Source organism: Elephantulus edwardii, unplaced genomic scaffold (genome assembly GCF_000299155.1).
Source record: "Elephantulus edwardii isolate Elephantulus edwardi_28Jun2011 unplaced genomic scaffold, EleEdw1.0 scaffold00009, whole genome shotgun sequence".
Taxonomy (NCBI): domain Eukaryota; kingdom Metazoa; phylum Chordata; class Mammalia; order Macroscelidea; family Macroscelididae; genus Elephantulus; species Elephantulus edwardii.
In genome coordinates, this window is record NW_006399759.1 from 7008878 (window position 1) to 7023361 (window position 14484).

A 14484-nucleotide genomic window follows, 5' to 3' on the forward strand; every position below is an offset into this window, starting at 1 on the left:
CCTCCTTGTACCCCCAATATGTTTTTCCCAATAAAAAAAATTTTTTAAATGGCATACGAAGAATTTGTATCTTTGAGTAGTGATGCTGAAAAGGAGTACTGAATATCCTATGGACTGACAAAAGAACAGATATCTTGGAAAAAGTGAAGCCAGAATGCCGCTTGGGTGCAAGGATGATGAAGCTTTATCTCACATACTTTGGGCATGTTCTAGAGGTTATTCCTTGGAAAGGGACCATCATGCTTAAAAGAGAGGAAGGACCTTTGCACAGTGACTTCAACAATGGGCTCAAGTGTGTCAGAGCTGAGGATGGCATGGGATAGGACAGAGTCAAGATCTGTTGTTCATAATGTCGCTGTGAGTTGTACTCAATGAAATGACACCTAACAACAACCACCTTTCCACAAGTGTAGACAATTTGACTCCTGTGTATTCTATCAGGTGAAGTCCATGCATAGAGTTATGATGTATTTGTGGGGTTTTTTAAAAATGGTATTAGAGATATAAATTCTCTTTCTTAAACAGTAGCATGTCACAAGACAATGTCTATGAAGAAAAAGTATCAACAATTAGCAGCACAATGATATTTAGAAATACTGGATGGTTCAAAATCAAGAAAGGGGTCCGTCAGGGATGTATTTTGTTTCCATACCTCTTCAGTCTGTATGCAGAACAGATCATCCAAGATGCTGGGCTGTATGAGGAGGAATGTGGCATCAGGATTGGTGGAAGAATCATCAACAACCTGCGTTATGCAGATGACACAACCCTGCTCGCTGAAACTGAGGAGGACCTGAAGCGCTTGCTGCAGAAGGTCAAGGACTGCAGTCTTCAATATGGATTGAAGCTCAATATCAAGAAAACAAAGATTCTCACCACTGGGCCAATTGACAGCATCAGTATGGATGGTGAAGAGATTGAGATAGTTAACAGTTTTCCTTTACTTGGTTCCACAGCAACACTCTTGGTAACAGCAGCCAGGAAATTAGAAGACGAATTGCATTGGGAAAGTCAGCTGTGAGGGACCTCTCAAGAGTACTGAAGTGCAACAACGTCAGGCTGGAGACTAAGGTGCGCCTGATGCAGGCTATAGTCTTTGCAATTAAGTACTATGCATCAGAGAGTTGGACAGTGAATAGGGAGGATAGAAGGAGAATTGATGCCTTTGAGCTGTGGTGCTGGAGAAGAGTGTCGAATATACCATGGACTGCTGGGAGAACAAACAGGTTTGTCCTGGAGAGGATGAAACCAGAATGTTCCCTGGAGTCAAAGATTCTGAAGCTTCATCTGACATACTTTGGGCATGTTGCAAGGAGGGACTGGTGCTTGGAGAGGGACATCATGCTTGGGAGAGTGGAGGGACGGTGCAGGAGAGGAAGACCCTCGATGAGATGGATCGATTCTGTGAGTGGAGTGGTGGGAATGAATGTGTTTGAGACGGCGAGGTTGGCAAAGGATAGAACGGCTTTTAGGGCTCTTGTACATAGGGTCGCTATGAGTCGCAAATGACTCCAACATGTGAATAATAAGTAGAAACCAAAAGAGATAGCAAAAATTTCTTTTTTAAAAAAATGAAAATAAAATAACAAACCACCAACTACCTCTGGAGAGAGCAGTGGTGGAGAGATAGATGGTGTGAGACACAGAGTATTAGCCATTTTAATTGTAAGTCTTGTAGTATTGTTTGTATTTTTTAGCATATTTGACTACATTACTTCTGGAAACTAGACCTGTCAACATAGGATATAAGACATCCTGATGATGCAATGTTTAAATGCTGAGAACTGAAAGACTGATTGCTCGGACTCACCAGTCCTTAGGAGAATGTGTCTGTCTGTTCCTATCAGAATTTATAGACCTGGAAACTCTACAAGGCTGTTTTGCTCTTGTGGCCTAGGGGTAAGAAGCTGCACTACCATTCTGAAGGCACATGGTTCAAATTCACCAGATGTTCCAAGGGAGAAGGATGAGTAATCTTGGTCTTATGCCATTTACTGCCTCTGAAAACCTGCTAGAGGGTTAACTGTGGGTCAGTTCAGACTTGATGGCAAATAACAGTAGAGTTGCTATTAATAAGGATTAAATCAATGGCAATGAATTTTATATAGGGTGGATTTATAAAATTAAGGGATATACATACATACACATACATACATACATACATACTTTGTATTATACTCTGGTAGTATAATCTGTCACTGTGATGTTAACACAAAGGCCATACATTTCTCTCTGTTGGTTCAAATCCATCAGCTGTTTCTTGGGAGAAAGATTGGCAATCTCCTCTTATGTGATTTACAGCCTCAGATGTAGTTCTGGCACATAACAACAACAACAGTGGCAATGAGCTGAGCATTGAGTGACATACATGTGCGCACGTGCACACACACATATACACACGGTAATGCCAGGGTAGGTTCTTGGAGGGGCCTGAGGGCAGTATTAGTGAGAATGTGCTGTGAGTGTACTGTATCAATCCATATCATCTGGGGTCTTCCTCTCCTGGACTGTCCCTCCACCCTTCCAAGCATGATCTCCTTCTCTAAGGATTGGTCCCTCCTGACCACATACCCAAAGTATGTGAAATGGAATTTCAAAATCCTAGACCCCAAGAAGAGACTTGGTTTCATCCTCTCCAAGATGGACCTGTTTGTTTTGTTAGCAGTCCATTGTATGTTCAAGACTCTTCTCCAGTACCACAGCTCAAAGGCATCTGTCATTCTTAGTCATTGTCCAGCTCTCTGATGCATAGCAAGTAATTGCAAAGACCATGGCCTGTATCAAGCTCACCTTAGTCTCTAGACTGACATCATTGCTTCTTAGTATTCTGGAGAGGTCCCTGACAGCAGCTTTAGTTAATTGGATAAAAGTATCCAAGGGACAAATAGTCAGAGAAACCTTTGAGGAAGTTGGCTGTGTCCTGGACTAAAGTGTTTCCATCTTCTTATCTGTCTTGTGTAAGGACATGAAGGCCTGGTCACCTGACTTGTACTATGCTGGAAGACGCAGACGACCTGTGACCACCCCCTGCCTGGTCCAAGGCTGTCTTGACCTTTCCTACAGGGGTTTGTTTGCTAACTCTAAATTTCCATCCTTGGTCATTTTCTTCCACCTCCTTTTGTTCTCTGAAACATCAAAGTCCTTTTAGGCTTTAGCTTCCGGTCAGCAATTTCTGACTTCTAGTTGAATTGACTGCCCAAAATCCATTCTTCCCAAATATCATCACTTCTCGGCTTGGCCTACAGCCTTATTTGTGGAGTTCATCTCAGCTGTGTCCGTAAACCCTGCCTCTGAGGCCTGTCACCAGTGCAGGCACACCTGGCCAGCCCTCTGGCCTGACTAGCTCTGAGCTCTGAAGACTTCACTGTGCTGCTCATGACTTGCTCCTGAGCACCTTGGAGTTGGGAGTGGGCCTTGTTTGGGGGCTTGGGCTTTGCTCTATGCTCCTGCCTGGGCTGACCCAATGGGAGGCCACTCTTTCCTCTTTCTGCCTCAGGACTCCGGTATATTCCAGGCTGCACATCCCTACCTGGCCATTAGGCCCTGTGTCCTGAGAGCCTTCGAGGTCAGCAGAGAGTGGTGACAGGATAGTTTTCTGGAGTCCATCTGTCTGTGTTGGAGGCTCAGTTCCCCCAAGTATTGGCTGTGTGAGACTGTGAGTAGGTTTCTTAGCCTTGCTGAGCCTCAGTTTCTAGATTTGTAAGACAATGTGATGTGAAGGTCGTAGAATGTAACCTCATGTGGCTGTTGTTTGGACAACTGAGTGATCAAGTCCATGCCAGGGGCTTAGGTTAGTGCCTGGCATGTGGTCAGTGTTCTGGAGAGCAAGGGACATGAAGCCAAATAGTGGTGCAGAGACCTGGAGCCACAGTGTACCTGAATTGGGGAGAGCAGGGAGAAACTGTGGTCCAGGAGGGCTTGTGGCAGGCCCCAGGGCCCCGGAGAGTTGGCAGGGAGCTGACCTCGCTGACGCGGGCCTCTGTGCCGCCAGTGGCCCTTCCCCCTGTGTCTGGACTAGGTGAGGAAGGCAGCCGCAGTCTGGCAGGCTGAATGTGTGAGTTTTTCAAATGGCTTTGACTTTTGAGTCCATTAGTGATTAATTCAGAGTTCCATTTAGAGCCGGCTGATCCATATTTGGAGGAGGAGAACATTTTGTGGCAGGCGAGATGCAGCCACGATTCATCTGCCGGCAGCCCGCCCACTCGGCAGCCTGGGAAGACATGAGCCTGGGCCGAGCCCTCTCTGCAGCAGCGTCTCTCCCCTCAGACTCCTGGCTTGGGGGGTGACCACTGGCACCGAGTCTTTCCCCTGGAGTGGGGAGTGGGGGTAGACCCCACAGAGGTGTGCAGGACTTCTGGAAGAGCTTGATTTAGGGTTCAGCCCCCCACTCCCTCTTCCCAGCTGCCCATCCTTCACCCCTCTGAGGCTCAGTATATGCTTCTATAAAGTGCACTGTGCTCTCCCACAGGGGGTGAGGAAGAGCAATCCTGAGCTGGGGCATGCCCAGCACTTGAGAAACAGGGGGTGACCTGACAGTGAGAGGGTTCCTTCTCGTTTCCACAGAAGTCCTGACGACATCTCTCTTCTCTAAGCTTCTGGTGTTTGTTCCTCTAGTTTGTGGTCTGAAGTTTCCACTTTTAACACATATCACTCTGTGACTCAGGGCTAGTTATTTTACTTGAGGCCTCAGTTTCCCTATCTGTAAAATGGAGCCTTCCCTGGAAGGCTGTAGAGTGAGTCCCATGTAAACTCTGTGTGTGTGTGTGTGTGTGTGTGTGTGTGTGTGCGTGCGCGCGCACACACACACAGTATACACTCTCAGCCGCACACTGCAGCGAGGACAATAGGAATGGGTTGCCCTGTGTGCAAGTCAAAGTGTTGATTGTCTTAAAGAATTTAAAAAAAAAATTAGTAAACTATCATCTTTATGTATTACCACCTAACCTCAACAGTTCATTGAGTTGGAACCTACCCACAGCTGACCCTGTGGCAGGTTTTCAGAGACAGTAAATCTCACGGGAGGAGATTGCCTCTGTTTCTCCTGAAGAGCAGCTGGTGGATTTGAACTGCGTACTTTTAGGAAGGCAGTGAAACTCCTAATGACGAAGTCGCTAGTGCTCCCTGATACTATCAGTTGTTGTTGTTTACCATCGAGCTGGAACTGACCCATAGCTGACTCTCCCACGGGTTTTCAGAGGCAGTCAATCACAAGGGAGGAGATTGCCCATTGTTCTCCCACAGAGCAGCTAGAGGCCTCGAACTGTGTGCCTTCGAGATTGCAACGCAGCTTCTTGCCACTAGACAATCAATATCCTTCATAAAATGCCCTTTTGCCTGTGCAGGCCACTCCTATGCTTGCCCTGCTACTTAGTATTCTTCTGGTCACCCCAACAATGGCCTTCCTTTCTTCCTTGCTGCTCTGAAGTTCTCCTTCATATCTTCTTTGGGGAATGTCTCCCCACCTCAATTCTAAGCCCTGGTTTTCACACCCTCACAGACTTGCCAATGCGTAGCATTTCTAGTAGCAGTTCAGGGCCTCTCACAAGGCTGAAGTAGTCACGCTCCTGACCATGAATCTTGTGAACCATCCCACTTGTCAGGCCCTTCTCATTAGTCAGTATGAAACTGTTTCATGTGGGTTATCTCCCCACTGGAGAGGGTTAGGATTCAAACCTACACCCGGTGCTTAGAGGGGCCAAACAATTTGCTTCAGGCTGTTGGTGGGTAGAGGGATAGTTAGAATCTGCTTGGCTGTCCATCTGTTAGTGTCCCAGGAGAAAACAGGCAGCATATGAAGCTGGGTCTCTTGAAGATACTTTTTAATGCGGGAACTATTCACAGAGGCTGAGGGAAACCTCGAGGTATGTTGAGGCACCTGGAGATTGGCCATTATCACCTCTCACTCCTGACCTAGACCACGTGGGAGGTGCAGATGTCTTCATTTCGGTCCACTTAAGAGAATGGCCTGGCAGTCTACTTCTAAAAGGTCATGGCATTTAAATCACCATGGAGCAGAGTTACTCTGTACATACAAGGTGGCCATAAGCCAGAACTAACCATAGTGGGCCTAAAGTGACCCTTCTGGATGCACAAAGGTTAGTGCTCCACTGCCTAACAGGAAGCCACTGCTTAACAGGAAGAACACAGATTCTGCCTGGACGGTGCTGAGGCTGTGAGGGAGGAGGGCGAATAGTCCCACCTCTCCCATCACCTCCAGTTTCCTGGAAAATAGAGGACTAAGGAGCCTGGGGATGCAGGTGGATGGAGACCAGGCTCCAGGGCTCAGAGCAGGGGCCTGGAAGGGGCAGTGGGCAGCAGAATGGCGAGCTTACTTTTCTCCTACTCTGCATATCTCTCCTTTAGAAGACTCTTGCAATCTGTGAGCTATGAAAAGATAAATGGCTTAAAGGGGGGGAGAATGTAGTTCTGATTTCCCCTGATGTTTGGCCTTGGTGTGGAGGGTCCTTCTCAAGCTCCAAACCTCCCAGCATAAACTCACCCCCCAAATTGCTTAAACTCCACCAATCAGAGGGTCATTTGGTTTAACAAGCTTCCTGCTTTAGCGTGCGAATACCCTGGTGTGCTGTGGAGCCGCTGGTAGCCATTCACTCCAGCTATGAGCTAGTTCAATCAGTTTGCTTGTCTGCTAGCTCTTAACTGAGATCAAACGCCTGGTGGGGAAGAAAGAGGGACAGGGAAGGGGTAAAGGAGGAAGAACATGAAAGACCTTAAGAGGTGAGAACACAGGCCGGGGTTGGGTGAGAGGGCTCCTACTCTGGACCTGCATTTGGGCAGTCAGAAGGGTTAGGTTTAGAGTGGTGTCTGGGGCTCGGCAAAGGGACACAGAGAGGTGGAACTGCTCAGGGGTTTTCTCCAAGGGCCACTGTAATACAATCATGTGCATATACCAGATACTAGCTAACATTGATACACCGGCTCACTGCTAACTCAAAGGCCACTCTTCTCTGCTGAAAGTTCATTGGTGGTTACCAATGGCTCTGAGGGAGAAAGATGGGCAAGCTCCTCCCATGCAATTTATAGCCCCAGAAACCCAATGGACGGTCTTAGTTAAGTTGCTGACTGCTCCTCTCATTTAATCTTCATAAACAAGGGAAAGGAGAATTATTTCCTCACACCCCCATTGTAAAGGTGAGCGGGTGAATCTCAGAAATATTAAGTGGCGGAATCAGCATTTGAACCTAGTTCTGTCTGGATCTGGAGAATGTTCTTTCAATCAGCTTACAGTTATGACCCCCTTGTGCATGTACACACACACAAACACACACATGACCTTTCACAGTCAAGCGAATTCACATCACAGTCCTCCAAGGGCTATCAGTATCACCTCTTTTTTTGAGTGAGGAAACCGAGGCTGGGGTGTGTACAGTGAGTTGCTCTTGGTTACACAGCCCCGCTATGACAGTGAAGGACCCCGTGTCTAGACCGTTCTCTCCTCTCCGCTGGCTGCCTTGGTCCTACAGAGCCTGCTGGGGGGTGGGGGGGTGGGGGGGTGGAGCCTGGGTCCAGGGCTGGTGGGAAGGGACAGAGATTGAGGGCTCCTTCTCTCATAGCCCCTGGTAGACTCCTGACCCTGCCCCCTCAGGGGCCACTCAGACATTATTTGTCACTTGAAGCCTAGTCCCTTCGGATGGAGGTTTGCAGACAAAAAGACACAGAGTCTAGGAACAATTAGGGAGTTTGCTCAGCTTGCTCCCAACAGACACGAGCATGGCTGTGTGCTTGCCTGTTTCTGCCATTCCCACTGTGTGCTGTCTTCTCTGGGTAGAGGATGGACTGAGCCTGAGTGGTTTCTCACTCTGTGAATGAGGGAAAGACTATGGCATGCTCACAGAGGTCCCTGTCGGCTCTTACATTCTATGATTAACACGGGGGAGAGTATCCAGAAGACAGAACACGTGCTAGTGGATTTCCTTGAGCCAGGTCATCTCTTCACCCCACCATGGTGGGTGTCTATCGCCATGCTGGGCACCTCAGAGCCTCAGGGAAGTCTGCCAATGGGTGGGGTGATTTAATACTGTCTTGAGTCAATCAGCTCTCAAGTTTCCCTCCATCAAGGTGGTGCCTGTGGGGAAGGGGACTTATGCTTAGTCCCACATCATGCCCTTACCATGTCCATTTCTTCTCAGCATTCACGAAACCTTTCTGAAGCTCTGCCCCCTGGTGAAGTACTACAAGGAGGCCACGCTGACCATTGACCAGGTCAGCTCCCTGCCAGCCCTGAGGGTAAGCTGGGATGGGGGTTGGGTGGATGGTGAGCAGGGTCCCTGGGATCTCCTGAGAGTCAGGGGTGCTGAGGCTGAGGAGTGAGGTCATGGGGGAGGATGGGACCTCTCTTGTGGGACAAGTCAGCTGGTAGACTCACTCTGAGAAGCTCCAGCCTGCGGCCTCTGACATCACAGATTCCAGTCACCTTCCATACCCACGTGCCTTCATCCCACCCTCACATTTGTCTCAGGAAGCAGGGTATTAGCACCCACTTTTGCCCAGGTGAGACGGCTTGGGCACAGAGGGGGTTGTGACTCTCTCGGGTCTCCAATCTGGAGGCTGGCTGGCCTGTTGACGGACTCCCCCAATTTGACTGATCCCCTCAGCTCATTAGCTTGGACCCACCATAGCTAGCTGTCTGCTAACTAGCGACTTGACCTTCCTCCTAGTGGCCCATACTCCCTGTACGTTCTCTGGTACCCTCACTGTGGTAAGTGGGAAGATGGGGGTAACCTATAGGGACATTGGGACTTGTGTAAGTCAGGGTGCTGTCCCAGGCTTCCTGTCAGCCCCTCCTCTGCTCACACAGCCACTGACCTGGAGATTTCCTGGAAGGATTTAGAACTTTTGCAGCTTCTTCCCTAAGAAGCCAGAAGCAAGACTGTCCTCCCAGCTTTCCCTCTTCCGTCTCCAGGGCTGACTGTAGGAATGAAGGCCACTGCATTACTATTCTTGTGCTCCTTTTCTTCTCTCCTCCTCAGTAGCCAGTCCTCCCTAGGGCAGGGGTTCCTGTTAGCGAGCTGAGAGCCCGTGAATTGAGGAGTAGAGGGGTGAATGCCCATGTTGTCTTCTGTCTTCTTCCACTTTTCCTGGGCTGATTCCCTCAACTCACAGACCCAGGACACAGACACCCACCCCTGCCATTGCTATAGGTGAATTTTGTGCAAACTACTTCTCTGGGCCTCGGTTTCCTTACCTGTAAAATGGGCAGAGTGGTGGAGCTGGCTGGGAGTGTCCTCATGTTCTCTCAGGCACCTCACACACTGGCATGCTGTCTTTGCTTACACTATCTGTGCCCTGTCCCTTTTCCTTGCTCCATCCTTCTGGGAAGATCTTGGAGCTTATCCCTGTTGTGAAGGTGAGAAGGAGCCCTGCCCTCCCCCCAGGGCAGCCTGGAAGGCCCAGAGACACACAATGAAAGGACTCCCAAATCACTTCTGAGATTTTAATTAAAATTTGTGCAACGCATAGAGAGGCGATGTCAGGTTAACAAATCATGACAGTGTCAGGCTCCCTTATTTTTCATTCTGATCTCAGCAGAATAATGTCTTGAATTTATCATTATGCAATGGAAGTCCACCTTTTCCTCTGTCTGGAAGGCTCTGAGAGTTGTGGGCACCTTTCAAAAGTGGGCACGGGGTGGATAGGGGGCCATGAGGGAGAGACACCCAAGGGGTTCGCTCACTGAATGGCCACCTGTCCCCTCCTAGGTGGTGTATCTTGTGTAAGGGACAGAGAGAAACTCCGTCTGTGAGTGAGCATAAGAATGAGGAAGGGGGTGGTTGATAGCCGATGAGGGTACCAGAGAAACTGAGGCCTTGGACTGGGTGAAGGGAAGTCTTCAGAAAGGTGATGTGCCTGGAGCACGGCCCTGCACCAGAAATCATGTGGACGCCTGTCTTTTTAGCCCCCTATTCACACTCATCCCCTCATCCCTGCTTTGCACCATTGACTCCCACACATGTCACGTGTGCACACACACACACACACACACACACACACACACACACACACGTACGCTCACACTTATCCTCAAGCAGGGACACACAGAGTGGCGGGGCTTCTCACAGGCCTTGACTGCCCACTGAAGGACCTGGGGTGAGGAGCAGCCCAGAAAGGAAGGTGGGATGATTCTGCTCCCCTCCTCGCAATGTTATGCAGTATTTTCTCGTGGAAAATTAATAGAGATCTTCAAGTGTGGCATGCATAAACTCCTTTAGTTTATTGCAAGGTAGTTATGATAAAGCACACTAGTAAGATATGAATTTAGAATTAGAGAAGCGGAGTTAATGATTATAATGGCGATGTTAATTTAACGGGGAGAGGCAAGATCTTTAGATCTTGGGCTTTTGCCTTTAGCAAGGGGTCTTGGGAAGAAACTAAAGCACAGCTTGAACTTGGCCAAGACCCCGCGGTAGACAGAGTTCAAGGTAGGCGGGATGGATGCTCAGTTCTATCTCTGTCTTCTCTGAGTGATTGAATGGAAATCTGGGGTTTATATGTGAATTTGTCACCCTGGCTCCACAGGACAAGGTCCAGCCTGACGTCAAAGGCTAGTATGTTCTGTCTTGTCTCCAAGGTTAGAGAGGAGTCAAATGACACACCTTTTCTCCAGGGTTAGAGATTGGGAGCTTGTTTATATGGACGCTTGCTTGTGCTATCCGCTGCCTGGTCAAAGTAGAGTTAAAGGCTGTTTACAGCCTTCACGTGTTCCTATGTTTCTAGGCCTTGGAGTGGAAATTTTCTAAATTAACTTTCTTAGGACATAGAGGTTTCTAGTGTCTTACAGCCTAATGATAATTATTGTGCTGTCATCTCTAAGGCAGGTGATTCAAATACACCAGCTGCCCTTTGGGAGAAAGATGGGCTTTCTCCTCTCATACAATTCATAGCCTCTGAAAGCCTGCTGGACGGTCAGCTACGAGTGAGTCAGTTCCTACTTGATGGCACATAATAACACCACCATCTACCTTAGTTAATGCTAGCGAACCCCACATGAGAAGGCAGACGTGTTTCTATTTCTGTCGTTGGTACACAACAATAACATACATTTGTATTTTAAAAGTGTAGTAGGGACTGTATACCTTACGCAACTAGAGATCATTACAGAAACACACAAAATATGGGTGATAGAAAGTGCTGTGACTGTTAGTGCTAGAACTTTGAATGTTGGACTTGAATAGAACTTGGAGACGCCTGATCCAGTCCTCATGACATGCTCCCCAGCTGGGCTTCACTGACTCTAAAACAGGCCCTGAAATTTGAGATACTTGTACAGGGCCTTGATGGGTGGACATGTGCTGCAGGTGGGACTCCACCTCCCAGGATGGACATCCTTTCTAATCAGGACTCTGCAAGCCAAGGCGTCCCAGCTTTCCACGGGAACCCCAGCACCCTAGTTCAGCAGTCATCGGTCCTCGAGGAACAAGCAGTTGCTTTTTTTTTTTAATTTTTACTGTATTATTTTTACGTGTACCGTCAAATCAGATCTGACTGGTACAGGAGGAGATTGCCCCCTCCTTCTCCAGCAGAGCATCTGGTGGATTTGAACCACATACCTCTGGGATTGCAGTGCAGTGTCTTGCCACTAGGCCACCAGAACTCCCCAAGCAGTTGTTTTGACTAAGGAGAGTGGGGTTTAGTCCCACTCTGTCCCATCTCTCATGTGCCATGTCTACCTTCCAAGTACCCACCTCCTGGGCTTTGAAACAGTGTGCACGTCCTGGAACATGTGGATGAGCCTTCGTCCTTGCACCCCGCATCGCCCCTTTTTAATGGAGCTGGTGGATGCAGGTGTGGGGGACAGTAAATCCTGAGAAGAGCCTTGAGCACAGGGCAGATGAGGCTGGACAGGAGCATAATCGGACCTGCCCCGGAAGGTTTGGGGTCTGGAGCTGTGGGTCCACCATTTGGGGGCCCTCAGTGGCTGACCCAGTGCAGCAGGGCACTCTGGCCACACAACATGCAGCTAGGGTGGAGGTGCTGGAGGCTTGTCCTTCTGCAGCCTGCAGGCCTAGACTTGGGACCATCTCTGGAGCTCCATCCACCTGACCACTTGTTCAGAGAAAAGCGAGTAAGAACCAGAACTGGGGCATTGGAGAGTAGAGCTTTACTTTTCCCCTCCCCCTTATTTTATTTTGATAAGTTTTCTTTAGGGTGCTCTGGGGGCTTAGTGGTAAAGAATTGAGCTGTGGAAGAAAAAAGTTACCGTTCGCTCTGCAGGAAGAACGTGGGCACTCTCCTCCTGTGTGATTAACTGTCTCTGAAAACCTCCTGGAGGCTCAGCTGTGGGTCGGTTCCAGCTTGATGGTACTTAACAACAATAATAAATTAGCTTTCTTCTATTCTGTTGTACAATTGCGAGTAAATAAAAAAAAATTAAGAAAAAAAGAAAAACCAAAAACACAGAAAAGCAAAAGTAAGCCCACCTTCAGGGATGGCTACAATACTTGTTTATGCCATGTTTCCTTTCAGACATTTTTCTGTGCAGATACAGAAATGGTTTTTGAGATCACCTTGGCTTTTTTGTTTGTTGCTGGCTTTCTTGTCTTCCCAATTGGTTTTGAATGGCCTGAACTATCTCATGAACTGAAGACACGTCCCAATTCCACCACCTGTACTTTCCGACTACCTTTTCTTGTTAAAAAAATTGTTTTATTATTATTAATTTTAATGAAAGTTTACAGACACTGAGGATTTCCATAATCCTCCCCCAAGTCTGTTCCACTATGTAGCCTTCACTCTGTACTCGTGTCAGGACAATAATACCTAATCACATATCCCTTTTAAACAGTTTTCTCCCTCATCTGTTTCAAGGCAGTATACACTATTTATCCCATCTTTCTCAATCTCCCCTCAACCGCCATGTCAGTCCTGTTTTACAACAGTGGCACCATGCAGTATTTGTTCTTTTGTGACTGAGATATTTCACTCAGCTTAATGTCCTCCAAGGTCACCCATTTTGAATAATATTTTATGAGTTCCTTGTTTTTCAATGCAGCGTAGTATTCCATTGTGTGAATATACCATAGCTTCTCTATCCATTCATTTATTGATGGTCACTTAGGTTGTTTCCAACTCTTTGCTATTGTGAACAAAGCCACGATAAACATGGGTGTGCATGTATCTGCTTGGGTGGCAGTTATGGTCTCTTTAGGGTTAATTCCCAGTAGTGGAATTGCTGGGTCAAATGGTATCGCTATTTACAACTTTTTGAGAAAGTGTCATACCGCCTTCCTCAGTAGTTGCACCATTTTACACTCCCACCAACAGTGAGTAAGGGTTCTAGTTTCTCAGCAACCTCACCAGCATTTGTTGTTCGCTGTTCTGTTAAATTTTGCTATTCTGACTGGGGTGAGGTGATATCTCATAGTTGTTTTGATTTGCATATCTCTTAGAGCTAGGGATTTTGAACATTTCTTCATGTGCTTGTTGGCCATCTGAATGTTTTCTTTGGTGAAGTGTCTGTTCATATCCTGTGCCCATTTTTCAATTGGTTAGTTTGCCTTTATCTTGTTGTGGCACCGACTACCTTTTCTTCTTTATAATTTCCAACTTTTTCATCCCAGTCAATACTTATCTTCAATGCATCTTGACTGCATGTTTGGTTGATTTTGGACTGCAAGATTTGATAAAAAAAATTCAATTTCCTCCTCTGTGGCTTTAGCTATAGAAGTGTATATTTGAATAATAGTCGTATTAATGGGTCTTCCTTATATGTAAAGGCTGTAGATCTAATGAGTTTTGTATGTTCAGTGATTCATTCATTGCAAATACCTATTTTTAAAAAAAACCAAAATGGTGACTTTACAAATGAACCTCACCTGATGGGCTCCAGAAGAATCAGGTTGACTACATCTGAGGAAGGAATCATTGGAAAAGCTCATTATTGTTAGTGAACTAGGCCAGGAGCAGATTATGAGTCACACCATCAATTACTCATATGCAAGTTCAAATTGAGGCTAAAGAAAATGAAAACAAATTCATGACAAACAAAATATGATCTTGAGTCTATCCCACCTGAACTTCAAAATCATCTTAAGAATAGAGTTGAAGCATTGAACACCAGTGATTGAAGACCAGATGAATTGTGGGATGATATAATTCATGAAGAGAGCAAAAGGTCATTACAAAGACAGAGGAGAAAGAAAAAAGCAAAAGTAGATGTCAGAAGAGACTCTAAAAACCGCACTAAAACATCAATAAGCCAAAATAAAGCAGAAAGAGGCTGAAGTAAAGAAGCTGAACAGAAGATTTCAAAGGGCAGATCAAAAAGATGAAGCAAAGTATTATAATGGAATGTGCAAAAAGCTGGATTTGGAGAATAAAAAGGGAAGAAGTCACTCTGCATTTCTCAAGATGAAAGAACTGAAAAACAAATGAAAAAGGATGCTATGGGTGAGACCAGGCTGTTCCTTAGAGGCAAGGATTCTGATGCTTCATCTGACATACTTTGAACATCTTGCAAGGAAGGACCAG

The 14484-nt window shown here is 46.9% G+C and overlaps 1 protein-coding gene across 1 annotated transcript in view; it reads left to right on the forward strand.

Moving 5' to 3' along the window:
- Window positions 1-14484, forward strand: part of CIB4 (calcium and integrin binding family member 4) — a 134480-nt gene that overhangs the window by 15920 nt on the left and 104076 nt on the right. The window contains exon 3 of the mRNA XM_006880702.1: window positions 8148-8244. Within this exon, the coding sequence (XP_006880764.1) occupies window positions 8148-8244 (97 nt within the window). The remainder of the gene's footprint in view (window positions 1-8147; window positions 8245-14484) is intronic.